Raw genomic sequence first — 19,041 nt, forward strand, 5'->3', positions numbered from 1 at the left:
AACTGCAACGTTGGAATAAAATTTAGGTGGTTATTCTGTTATAAGTGTACCTGAATGTTTAGGCGGGTTTATTGGATAAACCTCTAAATTAAAATGTGGTTAAATGAAATAGCTTTCGTTCTACAGTAGAGCGTTGCATGCAGAAAATTATAGTTTTGATCCCTGGTGCAGGCAAAAACTGCTTGCGTCCTGATTGACTTGTGCAGCAGTTCACTAGCACCCTGGATGCCTCGAGTCATTGCCAAGGTTGGTTGGAGGTTCTTTGAGTTTGTTCATCACATGTTCCGGTTTGTTGTGTCACATCTCATATGTCCCATCTACTGATTAATTGAAACATTTTTTTCTCTTTCTGGTGCAGATTGACTTGGCTGTGGAGCTTTTAGAAGATCTTTTGGGTGTAATTCAGGTATAATAACCGATTCCCTTGTGTTCTATTGTGCTTTATATAAGATCATTCATTCTTAGATGCATTCTCCTTAGGTTTGGTGAAAGTTGACATTCATCTCTTTTGGATAGATGTGCCATCAAATTATTACCTTCTGACTTCTAAATTTTAATTACTGTTTTTGCTTCTTTTCTTGGACTTGGATGCATGACGCTACAACAGGGTGAACATCATTCCCTAGTGTGTGTCCGTGCTGCTCTGAAATACCTCGTGCTGGCTTTATCTGGTTACATGGACGATGTACTCGTTGAATTCAAGGTAACAAGAACCTTAAGTGATTTTTTCTGTTATTACCATCAGTGTCATACATGCCCTTCAAATGTTTTCAGCATTTCGATCTTTTGTTTTTCGTTCTGAAGAAATGCTAAGGGTTTTGCCTGGTCTCTACTCAATCAGCATAATCATTTATAGATCTTTACCCTGAACTCGTTTCTTATAGAGAGTGTTTTCAATGTGTTATGTTTAGTCCATTGTTTAAAACACTTAGTTGGTCAGTTCTCAGCAATAGAATCAGAGAGCAAAGTACTTTAACCTCATTTTTGATGTTTTTCTCAGGAGGCAAAGCTTAAAGTTTTATTTCTTGTGGAGATGTTGGAGACTTTTCTCGAGCCTGCTTTTGCTGCCTCACAAAGCATGATAGGCTCTGCTGAAGTCTCGTATACTTTCCTCAATGTTCATGAAAATACTTGCGCCACTGCACTTCAAGTGCTACGTGCAGCTGTGAGAAAACCTTCTGTTCTCTCATCATTGGAGCAGGAATGGCGGCTTGGATTAGTACCTCCTAGGTAATTATTGTTAGAGGTGGTTCTGCATGAAATTTTTTGCATCTTGTTTGGACAATTTTTCTTCTAAGAAAAGTAAGAGGTTATCCTCATATAGGAGAAGTTTATCGTGGTTAGGGTGTCAACAACCAAAGCCTATCTCACCAGGTGCACCAAAGAAATTCTTCATCAGCAAGCATTAATTAGTTGAATTCATGATTAAGGATTTTGCTATGGTTTGTGTTAGGGGCTTAATGTTGTAAGTATATTTGGGGGAATCCTTGTATAAGTATTGACACACTAAGAGGATGTGGAGGTAACGAAGCAAGTTTGCAAAGTATATTCTAAAAATACGAAAAATAAAGAGGAAAATAAACAGCTAATGAGCTAAATATAAAGTAATCTGCTAAAATGACGAATTAGGACAATATAAATAATCAATCAAATTTTCGAAAGCTGTAGACGGATCTTTCTATACAATCGACGGGCCAGATAAATAATCTCTACAAAGTCCAATTGGTCATGGTATTGAGGCAACCAACAAAGAGGAATAAACAGATAAATATAAAGTCATCTGCTAAAATAAAGAATCAGGAGAATATAAATAAATAACCCATGACTTTTTCTAAAAGCTGTAATCTAGACGGTTCTTTCTCTACAATAGCCTGCCTAAAAAATAATCCTTACAAAATCCAGTTGGTCATGGTAATATTGAGGAAACAACTCTTATTAAAGGTGCTTGGCTCTGCTAATTGAAGCATCTTATGGTTGTAGTAAAATTGAAAAGTAATGTTCATTCCTAAAAGGTTGTAGTGAGTTTCATTATTTGTGTGATAGCAGCTCCTTTCTACTTCAAACTCAATGACATAGGCCCCACGTACTGGTGTGTATGGTTGGGATAACCTTTGGCGGGGTCCCAATTATGACTTCTGTACACTAAGATTGGGGTGAATTGGTGAAGCTTATTGACCATGGTTATCGATTACTGTTATGGGAATGCTACTATGGTAGGCATTCATCATGCAAGTCTTGACTTTTAACAAGATACGGGCTGACTCAGGATCACCTGTTTTGTGCAAGAACTTGTCCGCGGATAGCATTTATTTGTTTCCGGAATATTTACGAAGTTCAAATGCAAATAGAAAAGGAAAAGAAAAAAAAATTGTGTACAAGATTTGTTTGAAATGCTGCGGAATTATCCGTTAACATTGTGACCTATCAAAATGTCTGAAACGATGGCTAGCAGCTTTTCGTTTTTGGCTCCTAGAAGGGAAAAGAGGAAAAAGATAGAGCAAAATTGTTTATAGAGATATTTACTTTTAAGCCTTTCACTTTCATGTTACCATGCACCACGCTCACATTGCAGAGTTGCCCAACTATTGTTGCCTCAGCAGAATCTGTTTTGCTGAAATTTGGGTCTGAATCAAGTCTTGACCATTTAGTCAGCAATTTTTTAATAGAGCAGGCATTTCTCTGACTAAACCTAGAAGCAGGACAAACATGGAAACAGGTGATGAGGGGGAGGGGTAGGAAAGGCTGGTTATGGGAAGAAAGGGGGAGGAACACAAAGGTCAAAACACTAAGTAATTTTTTTCCCAAAAACTACTGTTCCCAGTCTTCTTGCTTTGCCTTGGCTCATTTGCTTGTGAAATAAAAAAAGACAGAAGTTCCTTAATATCTCTTTATAGGTCGATGTTTGGTTATTTTTCCTACAAACTGGACTTTGTATAAAGTAAGTTGTGTGGGTAATGGGTATGCTAATAGAGGCTTTGCATCCGTATGATTGCTAATTTGCTATGCTATGGGTGACAGAATAGTGATTACATTAAAAAAGCTACTGTCATCAACTAGTCTTAGTACTTCTTTATGCCAAAAGCTAAATTTCTGATTAATTCTTGTTTCACACAACACATTTTGGATATTATAATTATTCTGGATTGTTTCAGAGATATTGCAATTACGCTTCACGAAAGTAGCGGAAGATGCAATAAATCTCATGGTTTTCTTTGTAAATTATCAATGTTGTGTTTGAAAACTTGATGTTACATGTTTGAGGAGCATATAATTAACTTTGCAACCTGCCCACCAACACTTTTGAAGAATGTGTTTTTCAATTTTTATCTTACTCTGTGCATCATAACTGCTTTGTTCCTCTCAAAACTAGGGTTGCTTTTTTATGCAGTGTTATTCTCTCCATTTTGGACCCACACCTGCAAGCACTGTCTGAGATGGACTTTTGCAAGCCTTCTTTATCCAAGCCTAACAAAGAGATCCTGAAGTGTTCTTCAACAGCACCTTGTGAAGGAAGTTCTGTAAAGTCCAGTGGTCCAGATGACACAGATGGAGTGACAGATATTTCCGGCAAAGTGGATATTCCAGAAGATGCCAGCCACTTCTTTGCCCCTGAGGAACTGAGAAATCTAACTCTGGTAAACTCTTTCAGGAATGTTATTAACGGTGTGCGGTCTAGCCATTCAGATCCCAACTATGACAATACACTAGTTACAAGCAAAGAAAAAAACACAATAGCTAGCAAGTCTGTTGCATCAGATCCTGGATTCTCCATGAAGTTTTTGAGTTTGCAGCTTGACCATACCCAACTTATAGACTATGATATTTGCAAATCTCGGGCATCCGAGTTTCGGCGTTTGGCTTTGGACTTGCATTCTCAGAAAGATGTCAACCATGAGAGCCACAATGCTGCAATAGATGCTTTGATTTTGTCCGCAGAATGCTATATCAATCCCTTCATGATTTCTGTTAAAGAGCGTTCGGGGGTTAGTGATCAATTGAATTTACACAGGGCAATATATCCTCGTGACAGAGAGATTTCAGAACTGAGGAAAGCTCTAGGAAAAGGAAATTGCAACCTAGAAACAATTAGTCACCTTGAGAGCAAAAGAGACAAAGTGTTTATCCAAATATTGCTCGAGGCTGCTGAGATGGACAGGAGTTATTACCAGAAAGTGTCTGATGGAGATTATTTTCCATATGGTGTTGGTAGTACTGAAGAACTTGGAAGGTTGTCTGATGATGATATTGCATCTGTAGATGCTATAACTTTGGTTCGGAGAAACCAAGATTTGTTGTGCAACTTTTTAATCCATCAACTACAAAGAGAGGAGCAGTCGTTGCATGAAACTCTCATGCAGTCTCTTGCTTTTTTATTACATTCTGCCACTAAGCTTGTATGCTCTCCTGAAACTGTGATAGACATTATAATAGGTTCAGCTGAGCACCTTAGCAGATTCTTGATGTCCACTCTTCACGAATATAAAGAGGGGAATCACCAGCTTAGCCCAGAAAGGATATATAGAGTGCAAAGGCACTGGATGATTCTTCAAAGCTTGGTCATTGCTTCTAGTGGAGGAAGCAGTGGATCAAACAATGTATTCAATGTGAGTGGTTGCCAGTATAGCAATTTGATTCCTCCATCAACATGGATATGCAAGATACCGGTATTCTCTTCATGTGCTTTTCCTTTGGTCCGCTATCTTGGTTGGATGGCAGTGTCACGGAATGCTAAAGGATACCTAACCCAACGTCTTCTCCTAACTTCAAGTTTGTCACAACTGACAAGCTTATTATCCATATTTGCTGATGATTTGTCAGTGATGGATTCTGGTGGTGACTCCAAAAAACAGGTTTTGGATTTAGCTGAGTTAGAAAGCAAACAAGACAGCAAATTGGCAGCTAAATTCTCTGAGCAGCAATACCAAGACCAGTCATTTGCTATACTATACCCAGACCTGAATATCCTCTTTCCTGACATGCAACAAGAATTTAAAACTTTCAGAGAAACTATTGTGGAGGCTGTTGCACTGCAGCTGAGATCGCTTGCACCAACTGTAGTTCCAGATATATTGTGTTGGTTCTCTGATCTGTGTTTGTCACCCTTCCTCGAGAAAACAGACAAGACTCATGATTGTTTTCCGGTTAAAGGTTACCATGCCAAGCATGCCAAGGCAATTATTCTATTTGTACTTGAAGCTATTATAAGTGAGCACATGGAAGCAGTCGTTCCAGAGATGCCCAGACTGGTGCAGGTGCTTGGGTCTTTGTGTAAAAGCTCTTATTTTGATGCGCCATTTCTCAAGTCTATATTGCGTTTATTGAAACCGATTATCTCATATTCTTTGAGCAAGAATTATAACGAAGAGAAGCATCTAAATGGTGATTTATGTCTTGATTTTGAAAGTCTATGCTTTGATGAGCTCTTTAAATACATTAAACAGGAGCTGAAGGATAGTGATTCTTCCACCAAAAGGGTTAGAATCGCTCTCATCATTTTCATTGTAGCTTCCGTGTTTTGTGATTTATCATTTGAACGTAAAAGGGAGGTCATACAATCATCTGTCCACTGGGTGGATTTTCCAACTTTAGAGCCAACAACTACATTCTATGACTACCTTTGTTCATTTCAGCTGCTTCTGCAAAGTTGCAACGATTTTTTAGTGGAGAACTTGAGAGTACTTGGTCTTATACCAATGCCTCAGGTTGCTAACGTAAATTTTCAGTCACTTGGAAATGATGGATCAAAATCATATGCATGGTTTCCTCATGATTTTTGCTATGGCTGTGGAAAAGAGGAGATTAAAGAGACTGAAAGGGATAACAACACTAATTCTACATTATGTACTGATGTTCGTCATCTGTCATTAGAAGAGATAGAAGGCTTTTCTGGGGACATAAATAGTCTCATTGCAAAGCTAAATCCAACTATTGAGTCATGTTGGAATCTTCATCCCCAACTGTCTAGGAATCTCGCCATCTGTTCTGCCCAGTGCTTGATGTACTCGAGATGCTTACTTTCTGTTATGCATGAAAATCCTGGTCTGGAAGCTCGTGGAAATGACAATACATTAAGCTGTGAGACATTTGATGAGTTCTATGCTCATTGGAAGATTGGGATAGAAGGGCTTGCTGATAATATTACCCTGGTTCAAGAGAAGCGTTGCTGGGAAGTTGTGTCCACTATGGTTGATTGCCTACTTAAAGTGCCAGCATTTTGTAGCTTGGATAATGTGGTTTCTAAGATCAGCTCTGTGATCGAGAATGTCATGTTCAGTGCCCCAAAGATCTTTTGGCGCTTGCAAACTGATAGATGGTTGTCAAATTTATTTTCAAGAGGAATCCTTATGCATGAGAATGGGATATATCTAATTGAATTAATTTCTAAAATGTTGAGCCATTCTGAACCGGAGCAACGATTTACTGCTCTTCTGCATCTAGGCAGACTCTTTGGCCTAGATGTGAATGGTGGATGGGTGGTGCTTACCTCTTCATCTTTTGACAAATTAGCCTCACAAGATAGTGCTGTTTGCATCTCAGAACCAGTTTTATACCAGCTTGTGTCAAATACATGGGATGAGGTTGCGCTTATGGCTTCTGTCGATGCATCATTGCACTTGAGGACTGTTGCCAAGGCGCTTCTTGTTCACTATATTCCATTTGCCGACCGTGCCAAATTGCAAACTTTTCTTCAAAATGCTGACACGCTTTTCCAGGCTTTGGGAAATTTTTCATATCCAATGGGTGAGGGCCTGTTTGCTCAACTGTCGTTGGCACTTATTGCTGGAGCTTGCCTCTATTGTCCAGCTGAAGATATGCTGTTGGTTCCCCAAAATGTTTGGAGATATATAGAGACCCTAGGAGGGTCTAAAACTGGTATGTTATCCTTTATTTGGCTCTTGTTTGTTTTGTACACCTTTCCTCTCCCCCTTAGCCATCGGCTATCTGTTATTTCTTTTCCCGTGTGTTAATATCATCCATGTGATAACTGATAACCATCTAATCTGACCAAAGATTAGTGTGCCCATATGTTGGGTTTTGTCAATCCCTAATTGCATACATGCTCAAATTTAGGATAAGTTTTTCAACAAGGGCGGGTAAGATTCTTGTACTTTGAGGATTATAGAAAGGACTATAGAAGTATAGAACTTTGCTGAAGCATCTGATAAGTGGGAAGGCTCAATGAGAAGAGGGGGGAGGGGGACCTGGTTATGAACGTATGAAAAACAATCATCTATAGAAGTGTTGACATATTGAAATGAAGGGAATATTTCTACTCTTCCTGTAAAATACTGTGTGTTAATAACTAAGTGTGTTCTTTTGAACTTGTATTAACTTATTTGAGCTTATTTCTGAAAAGATAAAATAATTAATAAGAAGATTTAACAAGTTTACTTTACAACTACAATCAGTTACTAAAAGTTTCTGATAAGTCAATTTTAATTGAATATAACATACCCTAAATTATTATAAAGTAATTTCTTACAAAAAAAATTTATACGGTACTTTTTCACAGAAACATGTTTTTGTAAAATTGTTTATAACATAATTTCCATTCTTGAAATAAAGAAATTCTCATTGAGGCCTGTGCCAAATTTGCAAAAGGTTGTTCAGAGGGCCAAGAGGATATGAAAACTGTCACAAATAAACAAAGAAGTAAACTCACACACTTGGCACTGTATATCTAATCAACTCATGTGTTGAGGGTTTTTTTTTTGTGGGTTATCTTGTTATCTGAATTTTGGGAGTTAGAGTTAGTTTAATTACGTAACAAACAATATGTGCTTAGATTGATTTATTAGGTGGATTCTACAATGTTGCGGTTCTTTCTAAGTAGATTATGCAGTCATTCTCTCACCTGACAACGTTCCCCCTCTTATTGTGACATTGCTATGTAATCCTTGTGATATTGGTAATGTGTCATGGCAGGGAGAGTTGGGGAAATGGAGAAGAGGATCTGTCAAGCTTTGTCTAAAATTAAATGTGAAGAGGATGAAGCCAAAAAGGTGAGTTGTGGTATTTTCTTCTTGTTTTAGGCTTCTAACCCTTCTATTAGATTGGTAAGCGGCCCTCTGCTCACTGAGCTAGCTTGTTATGTCAAGATTGGGGTTAAGCTAGGGAGGGGAATGGATTATGGACTGTATTTGCAAGATTAGGAAAGTCCACTTTGTCATGCACCTTTCACTCTGCATAACATGAAATGAGGCCTGTAAGATTCTGAACGCTACCACGCTGGTGGTTTCTGTAGAAAAGTAGTGCATGGCACACAATCTATCAATTATTTGGCTTGTGTCAACCCCTAGTTACTAAAGTACTTATCTGAGAATTTTTCCTCGCTCCTTATTGTCAATTTCGACATCTACGTGCTGGGAATTTTACTTTTCTGATGATTTCTCTGCAAGGCCTTGGAGGAAGCACTTTCTACGTGTCAATCAAAAGAATTTGACCCTCAATTCGGGAATACTCGTGAATCTGTGCTTCAGGTAAAAGATATCTGCCTATCTTTAGAAATTCTTAATAAAAACTTCCAGGGACGCAGGATTCATTTTGATAGGAGCTTTTGCTCATGAAGCTATATTTTTCATTCGAGATTTTCTAAGGCTTGGTAGCCTTGGAGGACTTTTCTAGTGTTCCTTTCTCCCATGCTTATCTTTTCTCTTGTATGAAAAGGCCCCTCTTTCTTGACTTATGCTGAGATTATGGTGCTTTTCTTGCAGGTTCTTGCTAATTTAACTTCTGTACAGTCATACCTTGATATATTTGCTGAAAAGATAGACCAAGAAGCTAGAGTAAGTGACTCAAAGATGCAACGTGTAGAATTTTTTTGCATCCAATTAGTTAAAACATCATGTCACTTTGTAGGAGTTGGAGGAAGCTGAACTGGAGATGGACATTCTTCAAAAAGAAGTGCCACTGCTGGAAATCAGTGACCATCATCATGAAGTTGCCGTTCCTTCTTGTAACGTTTTCACCTTGATATTCTAGAGTTATGTTATCGATTTTTTTGAACTAGACGTTTTCTAGCAAGTCTCATGTGATTTCTCTTCATTTTATCTGCAGCTGATAGAAAGGGTGTTCATTGTCTGCAGCAGATTAAAGATGACATACGTTCTTTGTATGACTTCTTGCTACATCCAACTCTTACTCTATGTTTCGCTCTTGAATTTGTGAAAGAGAGAGGGGGGGGGGGGAGATTATCTTATTGAAATGACTAAGAATCAACACCTGTTTTCACGATATTTTCACCTAAATATACCATCTTGGGATGTGTAGCACATGTTAGCATCCAGAAATTATTTGCAACTGATTGTTCCAACTTGATGGTGCCACAGATCTTCAGGCTAGATCCTTTAATTTTGAGTGAGTTGTATAAATTACTGCATCATCTAATCTTTTCCGTACTCTTCTGCAATATGATTGCCTCGCTCTATTCATGGAGTGCCGTTTTTTGCTTCTCATTTTTACTTTCTTCAAATTTCTCGCAAAACCTAACTTACCTTCCTAAAAGTTGACATATTTCCTGATTCATTCTTTCCTACTTGTTCTAGTAACTGTACTCATGTTTTCTAGGTTTTGGAGGTAATGCTTGTATTTTATTCAGTGATGACCACCTATTGCTATAATTTTTAGGGAGAAATCTAGAATTAGGGAAGAGATAATAGAGCGGAGACAGAAGAAACTAATGTTGAGACACAGACGGCAGAAATATCTTGAAGAAGCTGCTTTACGAGAAGCAGAATGTCTGCAAGAACTTGATAGGTTTGGATACAAAAATTAGCGTTTATTACTTCTCTGGAGCTGATGACCATAAAATGCAATACTAATTATTTATACTTTGCCTATGAACTCAGGCAAAGAACATTGGAGTTGGAGAAAGATATTGAAAGGCAGCGGCTGCTGGAGCTAGAACGTGCCAAAACCAATGAACTTCGACATAATCTTGACATGGAGAAAGAAAAGCAAACACAGGTGAAGAAAAGACCGATCACTCTTAGCTGTGGCAAGGATCATATTTTCTCTCTTTTCTAGGGTGTCAGAACTCCTTTCAAATAGTGCATTCAATAATTCACAACATGTGTTGCTGACTAAATCTTTATGATCGCATGTAGAGAGAAATCCAACGTGATCTAGAGCAAGTGGAGTCTGGAAGCAGACCACCACGGCGAGAATTTTCTTCTTCTACTCATAGCAGGTAAACTGTCATGCACAATTGATGTAGCAAACAAGCCGACACTTGGGAGATATAGTGCACATTTGTAAAATAGATTTTTATACGATCTTGACCTTTGTTAAACAAAATTATACTTCCTCCATTCTGTTATAAATGTATAATTGTGGTTCTGCACACACATTAAGGCGCCCTTGTGATGAGGAGAGAGATACAGAATTAAAAAGAGAGAAACAAAAGAGTCCTATGTGATAGGAGAGAGAGATCGTATTACCAATTAAGTGGTAATGTGCAATTAGTATGAAACTTCTCGAAATAGGAAATGATGCAATTATAATGGAACCGAGGAAGCACTATAAAAAAACATAAGAGATGTTAGGTGAGCAAAGCCAAAGCCTGTGCAGTGCTCAGTTGTGGGTTGAGGCTCATCTTGGGAAGGATTCTAACCACTTCGGGATTGGAACAAATGAAGCTGAAATATGCTTTCACCCAACGTAGGCCAAAGGCCAAAATCTGAATTAACCAGTGACTCGTTGAAGGTAAAGATTAAAAGCTTGTGGCACTTTTGGTAATGCACATTAGTTTTTTATGGGTTAGCTTGAGGAATAAGGAACTAAGTAAGTTAGAGGAGAGAGTAGGAAAATCCTCTATAAATAGAGGAGAGTAGGGAAAAAGAAAACATTGAAAATTGATTAGTATTTTGGATGAGCTTTTGAGAGTTCGATGGGAGAGAACAAGCCTCTCGAAAGCGCTTGTAATTATCACTTTATTTCACTGTTTATCAGAGATTATCGATCAATTATTAGTTTAGTTCCTAATCATCTACTATATTTTGCTTTAAAGATGTCAGTTCTTTACAGGCACAAATATATTGGAAATGTCAACAGCCATAAGAGTGTTTAAATTCCCTTTTCAGCTGTAGATATATTATTATCAGCTAGAGAGTAGAAATTAAAAGAAACATATAGGCTTGGCTGCTCGGGTGTATAATTCTGGAAACTGAGCTCCGGCGCCGCCTATCTGAATTCTGAACCCAAAGATTCACATAGTGGCCGCTGGTGTAATGTAAATGTGTCGGATTAGAGTGCCTGCGGAAGGGAAGGCTATGAAGGGACAACAGCTTGTGTAAACACCCTTAGTTTGCATGCTTGTGTCTATTGGTATTTACAATGACGGCATTTTCACATCCCTATGATAACAGAGGCTGTTTCTAGTTGACCCTTCAAGATAGCCCGAGGTATCTGCAACTTCACGTGAATATATACACAGGTAGCTTAATGAGCTGCTTTTGATAGAGTCCATTAGTAATAGTTGTAGACTCCATTAGATCAACAAGCCTCTATTACCATTTGAATAATGAGGTGTTTTCTTTACGGCTACACACTTTATCAATGCTGTACTAGTGGAACTTACCCTGCTCATTGTGATCTTTATCAGTGCCTGACTGCCTCTTTTTGTTACCTTTAGCAGTCGTCCACGTGACCGTTATCGGGATAGAGAGATTGGCAGGTCCAGTGCTGATGGTAGTTTAAGAGCAAGTACTACCAGCTTGCCACCAGATATGCCAGTCAACACTCAGTCTCTTGGTACAACACCCACTGTTGTTCTCTCAGGTTCCAGGACTTTCTCAGTCCAGCCTCCAACAATCCTTCAAGCGCGTGATCGTGTCGATGAGTGCAGCAGCAGTTATGAGGAGAATTTTGATGGGAGCAAGGATTCAGGAGATACAGGTAGCACTGGTGACCCTGAGCTAGGATCGGGATTTGATGGCCTCGCTGGGGGATTTGGCTCATCTCAAAGACATGGATCAAGAGGAAGCAAGTCCAGGCAAATCCTGGAGAGAAGAGAGCGAGATGGAAGACGTGAAGGAAAATGGGAGAGAAAACATTGATAGTTAATCAATTCTAAAAAGACGATGTGGTTTCAACCTTCAACCGACTTTGGAATGTATGAGTCACTTGTAAGTAAACTAAAGAGCAGATCTAAGACACATAATCCGTCGAAAGTAGCATAATGATAAGATAGGAATAGTGATGATATAGCTGTACTTAAACTGTTTTATAAGATTTTGTTGTATGTATGTTTGAGTGTAGGCAAAGATGTTCTTCATGATTATGAATCTAGTTGGGTGAGAAAATTGTAGGAGATATGAATGAAGAACGTTAGTCATAGTGTTTTACAAGGTTGTATAGCTTCGAGTTACGCGAAAAAAATTTGCATTTAAAATCTACAATTTTGTTGTCGCCTTACTTCAACTACTTCTGTCATACAAAAAAAAAAAGGATCTCTCTTAGGTTGAACAAAAATATTTTCAAAAAACCCTTTCATTTTTGCTAAAAGTATAGTATAATACATGGTATTGAAGAAGCTCTCGTTGAAAGCATGAAGACATGAGATGATCATTTATCAGTTAGTGGTTTGGTTATCTTCCTTCACATCTATAGAACTTAGCTGGTAAAATATTGTGCGGGAGGTATTCAGGGATCTGAGATTCAATTTTGGGTAATATTCTGATACCTCAGATCGAATTTTGTGTAATATTATTATGCTTCGTCGCTTATTTACCCAAAAAAATATATTAACATGCTAGTTTTGATATCATTCCTTGTCAAGATATTCCCTTGGTGTTGTTGGAATCATAATGTTCATTGACTAAACAAAATCAATATAGGAAGAAAAAGACGTCGTGTACTCGTGTTATGAAATTATGATATGATAAATTAGATTGTTTAGAGTCTTCCTTCAAATCCATCTAGCTTTGCTGGAATACATGGCCTCATATTTGTTTATGCCGATTTTGTACCAAGTACTAAAAAGGTTTAGGTTCCAACAACGAGACCATCATACTAATAACAAGCAACATGATAAATGAAGTAAATCGCGTAAAGAGTAAAACAATAAAGAAAACAAGAAATTGTTGACGCGGAAAACCCAAAAGGGAAAAACCGCGGGTGATGCTCTTGATCACCAATCCACTAATATGACGTTGATGTAGAGGTTACAATAGTAGCTGATTACAATGGTGATGGGACTTAGAATAATTAGAGAGGAGAAAAGTATGGGTATGATTCTAGAGAGAGACGATCGAGGAGAAGATAAAAGAACATAAGTTAAAACTAGGTTACAAAATTATGTATATATACTACTACAGAAATATCTCCCCAGCTGCGTTGAGTCGTTCCGAAATGTAAGGGCCTCGTCAGCACAATCCCATGCATATCTCAACTGCCAACATGACGCCAAGCAACGTCTCTTGACTCAGTCTTCCCACTCCTCTGCCAAACTGCCACGTTAATTGTAAATTCAAAATAATCAAAGAAGCCCGCCTATTCCAGAAAATTGAGGTCCCAACAATATTTTCAACATAACCTTGGCAAAAACAATACTGAAATAAACCTACCCATCTCGATAAACAACATTTCTAATTTCATTCTGTAGATAAAACGACTTCATAATATTGTCCCACAATTTTCTTGCACCCAAAATCACCAATTTTTACATTGTCCATAAGATGTTAAGCACATATAGTCACATATGCAAGATACTCCAACTGGTAGCATACTTGCATGCAAGTCTAGCCTCTCGCAAGTCAAATTTCCAGGTCAGACTCATTGAGAGTGAGGGGAATGTTAAGGAAATTTCCCCGCCTCTATAGTAGGGTTTGATACCACTTAAAAACTAGTATTACCATTAGGCCAAACTTGGTTAAAGGTAATATATTCTTATGTCTTCCTTTGATATGATATTGTAGTGTTATGTTATCGATATCTTTGTACTCTCGAATGTTGTTTAACAAGTCTCATGTGATTTTTTTTTTTGTTGTGATTTTTTTTTCTTTGTCGTTGTACCTGCAGATAATACAAAGAATTAACGTCTCCACACCATATTAAAGATAGCATTCATTCTTTGGATGCTTTCTTGGTACATTTCAATTATTAGCTATATGCACTATATAGGTGTTTTATACAGCATCCCACATTCCAACTTAATGTTATAAGGATTCTGGTCTATTCGATTCCATTTAAGATCAAATTTTTTAATACCAATGAAATTTGCATTAATTAAAAATTGAAATACAAACTGCAGATAGAACATCCAAAGTACAAATGGAAATAAACAAACATTAAATTGAGCTTTACCGGCTCTTACAAACTATAGAAAGTAACAATGGCAAGAAGTTAAACACTATCTTGTTTCTTTACCAATCCAAAGTTCGGTGTAGAGGATAATATGACAATCACATAAGAAACTTATACTAGGCGATTTTTGGTGGAGTTGATATTTTTATGTCTTGTAGAAAAAGAACTATTGAAGTGTGATGGAAACTGCCGAGATTTTGAACTAAAACAATCTCCAATGATGGATTGCCAAATATGTTCTTGTGGAACTAGAGGTCCACAAGAAGATAAATTCCAAGGCCATTGAAATGACAAACTTTCTTGAGATTCCAAAGATTAAACTAACGAGAAAGTTACTTTCTGGTATAGTTATATGACTTGCATCAAGGTTATCACGAGTTCCTCGTCAGAAGACCACAATTTCATTGCCATGTTATTAGGTCTTAGTTATATTTAAAAAAATTAATTTGGATTTTTAGGCTCCATTAACAACTAACTAGTCCATTCCTGAACCAATGATAAACTCTTACCAAATCCCATATATCTCGAAATCAAACCATCTATACTCAACTGCAACATCGACGTTACATGTAAAAAGTTGGTATGAACTAAACTTACATATAAAAGTTGGAAATGTTTATAAACCAGCAAAATAAGGGCTTATTAGTACTGGATGGCCCATTTGTTCACAAACCAGAAGTCGACATACTTAAAAGTTAAAACATAAACCTGCATATTACTCTTCTAAAATACAGTATAATCCATCCATTCCATAGAAGAGTTTGATGATGATATTAATTAAAAACTCTTCACTTCCATTTCTTGAACTTGGATCCACCACCATAGAGGCCAGCATGATGATTGCCAAACTTTCCATGGTTGAACTTTCCATGATGACCATAGCCACCACCACCATACATACCATGTCCATGAGAATTATGATGTCCGTGCGAGAGATGGTTCACTCCATATGCGGCCGCCGCGGCTGCAGCACCTCCAGCTAAGAGTCCGCCACCATGGCCTTTAAAAGTATATTATTGCAATAGTCAGTGTGACATTTTTCTTATACTTCCTCCATTTCATAATACTCGTTACACTTTTCATATTGGGAAGTTTCACATTACTTGCTGCACTCCATTTTTGGCAATAAACTCTCTCTATCTCTCTCCTCTCACATGGGTCCTTTTCTTTTTTACTCTCTACCTTTCTCTTCTCTAAATATTGTCTAAGAGTCCATGAATTAAGAATTATAGCAAGTAATATGAAAAGGAGGAAATATTATCGTTTATCAAAAGAACAAAAATAGACAAAGATGACATGCTAAAAAAAGACACAATTATGAAACTAAAAAGAGTTAACCTGCATGGTGTGAAGAACCGTAAGGATAACCAGCTGAAGAAGCGTAAGCTCCTCCATGGTGAGAATACCCGGAATGAGGGTAACTTGAAGGCGGATATCCGCCAGCAGGCGGGTATCCTTGAGATGGATATCCATATGAAGGATTATGTGCACCATATCCATGACTATGATGTCCAGCTCCATATCCCATGCCTGACGAGAACAGCCCTCTATCCGTTGTATCATTGTTGTAACCGTCCATTTTTGCTGCTTGTGGAATAACTACAACATTAACCAAGTTCAATTACTTTATAATTCAATATGTTTGATATTGATAGATTATAGATCTATTATTGGGGATTCAACCATCATGTTAAACTTTTGGCTGAGTTAATTTTTTGATATGATATCAAGAGCCAGCATGACAAAAAGCTCACGAGTTTGAATCTCATCCACCCTTAGGAAGGCCTGCCGTTGACATGATAGAGTATAGATCTTTTCCTGGGTCAGCTTTCGTATTATATATGTCATCACATATTCAACATATATAATATGATAAACACAAGATTATCTAGAATTTTTTTATTTCTAGTATTTCCCGTAAGAAAGCTGAAGACTGATTTTTTTTTTTTTTTTTTTTTTTGATAAAAAAGTTGGAGCTTTGACATATAATAGATGTTAAATGTTCATTGTTAAAGTTAATCAGTTGGTCTTGTAAGAGACCGTCTACTTTTAATTTAAAAGTAGGCGCGGCCCAAGCCCAATATTAAGAAGAGAATAGATCATATTTCTTAATATAGTGACTACTTTAATCTATTTAGTGACCATTTTAATCTATTTAGTGACCAGTTTAATCTATTCATTAATAACATTCTTTAATTCATTTAGTGACTGATTTAATCCATTTAGTGACTGATTTAATCCATTTAGTTACTAGCTTAATCCATTTTGTAAGACTGACGGACTATTTTTAAAAATTGTTTGTTCTAATTCGAAATTTAGAAGGGAAATAAAAGAAGGAGAAGAGAATGGACGACTAGGATGGTGCAAGATACCTAAAAATAGTGTTAGATTAGAGAGAAATTGAATGGGCTTCTTAGGAGAACGTAGGTTTGCATTGTCTAATTTTATATTAAAATTAGACCGTCTATTATAATAATAATTTAAAGTTAATTTATACGAGGTACCACCATCATAATACAAGTATTAAATTCATTTTGGAAAAAAAAAACCTCTTTTAAAAAACCCTTTTTTCTTGTAGATCGGGACTACCATCATATTTTCGATAATGGTAAGCCCTCAATTCTTTTTTTTTCTTTTAGTTTGTATTGCTTTTGTTTTTAACAATCTCTCATCCTCTTTCTTTTCAAGAGTTATCTACCCAGTTTTTAGGTTCTTTCTCTTCTTTCATGGAATTTGGAATTTGATTTTATTCTCTTCTCACGTGGAATTTTAAAAAATGGTATGGAACTATGGAAGACGATTCTTCTTATTAGTTTAAATTCAAGACTATCACGATTCTTCTTATTAGTTTAAATTCAAGACTATCAACATAAAGGAATAGGAAACTCTAATGCGCTCAACATGGTCAAATCAAGAATATTCTTACTCAAACTGTCATAATGATATACCTCCCCATCAATAGTTGTTTGATTCAACAAATATAAGGGGTTGTGCTGTATTGCTCGATCTGATTTATTGTAGGTTATTTGAATACGAATTTGATTTGATATTGTCAAATTGTATCTTGTTTTTCTTTAATACTTATTGTAAATGTTGGTTGGCCTTCAAGTAATTAATGAAAATTCTCTTTAAGAAAAAGTAAATTTAGTAGATAGAAAGCTAATGTATAAGTTGGCTTGATTGACTATAAATTAGGATCTAAAGTCAATTTTAAGTAATCCCTAGTATATTAATTAGTAACCTCAAATACAATAATTAATTTAATATGTGGACTGGTCACACCGTTAACTAACAACACAGCTGGCTACATGTATGTAAGATTTAGTGTAAACAAAAGGGGGTTAAAATGGAGCTTGTGAATAGAACAATATCGAAATGTTGCAAATATCAAAGGATGAAGGGCTATAGCCATTTTTCGTTCATTTTATAGCTTATAGTCATTACATAATACTCCCTCATGTCATGTAAATATATATGTCACTTTGATATATATATTTACTCTATTTGGATAATTCACTTTTACCATAATTTTTGTAGAAATTATACAAAGAAAATGCTATTACTTCCTTGTTGTTTATAATTGCAAAGTTTTGACATTCTTTCTAACTCATATATAACTTTGATCATTAATAGTTTAATATTTAATAAGTGAATATTAAAAGAATTAATATTTTGAAAGTATACATTGAAACTAATGGTTGGAACAATTAACATAACTTATGGTGACATTTATTTTTATTCTCACTCCGTGTTTTTAACGTTGCAATATTGACACACATTCCAATGAAGCCATGTGAAGAGAAGAGAGATAAGAAGAGATACCAAAAGCTAAAAGAGGAACCCACGTGTGAATACTTGATATGAGAGATAGAACTACTTTTGATATATATTTAGTGATGTTGCAATTGATATTGAGCTTTCTTAAATGAGCAAAGCTCGAATAAAAAAAATGAATAAAATTATATTTTAGCAAAATTATATAGCAAAAAACAGGTATATAAATAGTGTAAAAGACAAAATGTTGCAATCATAAAAGAACAATATTGACATTTGTTTCTATTTATGTACTCCAATTTGACCATTTGTAATATTTTATATATCTAAATAATTTTCATTACCATGCAATCATCCATATTATATATCCTAGAAAATAAAAAGGAACCCACAACCAGAAAAGGAGAAAAAGTATATAGCTATACTTGGGGGTGTCTATTAATGGCTTCAAGGCAAAATTTTGAATGCACAAAAAAAAACTTTGAGCATTGAAAAGACTTGAGTGATATTACCAAATGGTCTTCAGAATTTGATCCCAAGTATTAATAATTCTTCTTCTTCTTGTTGTGTTTTGCTCACTGCTCAGTGGTTGGCTGAGCTTAAGAAAGACGAGAGAACTACAAATTTTCTTTCATATAAGTACTGCTATTAAGCGTTACTTGGACGCGGCATCTAATCTTCTTTGTTATTCGATGTCTCACTTTATAAAGAAAAGAATTCATTATATTCTCTTTGTTTGATATTGTTATTTTGTTCTTTTTTTTTTTTTGTGAAGTTAAATGTTATTGTCGGTCTATTAATAGTTGTTCCACTTTGACTTTTATCATCATTTACATGGTCCATTTTGTAGATACGTATATATAATAAAGAATGCGTTATGTGATACTTTCTCTTTTTTTTTAATGGTTATTATTTGACTTTTGTACTATTCATGTATTAGATTAATTTGATCGAATTTTTTTT

The 19,041-nt window shown here is 36.2% G+C and overlaps 2 protein-coding genes across 5 annotated transcripts in view; one reads left to right on the top strand and one right to left on the bottom strand.

Annotated features, from left to right (window-relative positions):
* LOC104889813 (uncharacterized) overlaps positions 1 to 12,398 on the top strand; it is a 28,702-nt gene extending 16,304 nt beyond the window's left edge. For 3 of the 4 annotated variants that reach the window (XM_010675134.4, XM_048639796.2, XM_010675145.4), the window contains 14 exons: positions 172 to 246; positions 359 to 406; positions 608 to 703; positions 1,001 to 1,230; positions 3,389 to 6,873; positions 7,927 to 8,003; positions 8,400 to 8,480; positions 8,715 to 8,786; positions 8,860 to 8,956; positions 9,058 to 9,112; positions 9,628 to 9,756; positions 9,849 to 9,966; positions 10,107 to 10,189; positions 11,633 to 12,398. In XM_010675134.4, the coding sequence (XP_010673436.1) occupies positions 172 to 246; positions 359 to 406; positions 608 to 703; positions 1,001 to 1,230; positions 3,389 to 6,873; positions 7,927 to 8,003; positions 8,400 to 8,480; positions 8,715 to 8,786; positions 8,860 to 8,956; positions 9,058 to 9,112; positions 9,628 to 9,756; positions 9,849 to 9,966; positions 10,107 to 10,189; positions 11,633 to 12,056 (5,070 nt within the window). In that variant the 3' untranslated portion in view covers positions 12,057 to 12,398. The remainder of the gene's footprint in view (positions 1 to 171; positions 247 to 358; positions 407 to 607; positions 704 to 1,000; positions 1,231 to 3,388; positions 6,874 to 7,926; positions 8,004 to 8,399; positions 8,481 to 8,714; positions 8,787 to 8,859; positions 8,957 to 9,057; positions 9,113 to 9,627; positions 9,757 to 9,848; positions 9,967 to 10,106; positions 10,190 to 11,632) is intronic. The other variant, XM_010675142.3, reaches the window with a different exon arrangement.
* A 2,426-nt stretch (positions 12,399 to 14,824) lies between these two features.
* On the bottom strand, positions 14,825 to 18,753 carry LOC104889805 (glycine-rich protein A3). Its single transcript, XM_010675122.3, has 3 exons — positions 18,591 to 18,753; positions 15,643 to 15,903; positions 14,825 to 15,304 (listed from the first exon to the last, which is right to left on the bottom strand). Exons 2-3 carry the CDS (start codon positions 15,881 to 15,883, stop codon positions 15,093 to 15,095), a joined length of 453 nt encoding a protein of 150 aa, XP_010673424.1. The 5' UTR covers positions 15,884 to 15,903; positions 18,591 to 18,753; the 3' UTR covers positions 14,825 to 15,092.
* Positions 18,754 to 19,041: the final 288 nt, after the last annotated feature.

This window comes from Beta vulgaris, chromosome 1, assembly GCF_026745355.1.
Source record: "Beta vulgaris subsp. vulgaris cultivar EL10 chromosome 1, EL10.2, whole genome shotgun sequence".
NCBI classification, from domain to species: Eukaryota; Viridiplantae; Streptophyta; class Magnoliopsida; order Caryophyllales; family Amaranthaceae; genus Beta; species Beta vulgaris.

Excerpts from the sequence above, each read along its gene's own strand:
- LOC104889805 (XM_010675122.3), bottom strand. The coding sequence starts at position 15,883 with ATGGACGGTTACAACAATGATACAACGGATAGAGGGCTGTTCTCGTCA. Across the intron at positions 15,305-15,642 it reads CGGTTCTTCACACCATGCAG|GCCATGGTGGCGGACTCTTA; the intron begins GTTAACTCTTTT and ends ATACTTTTAAAG.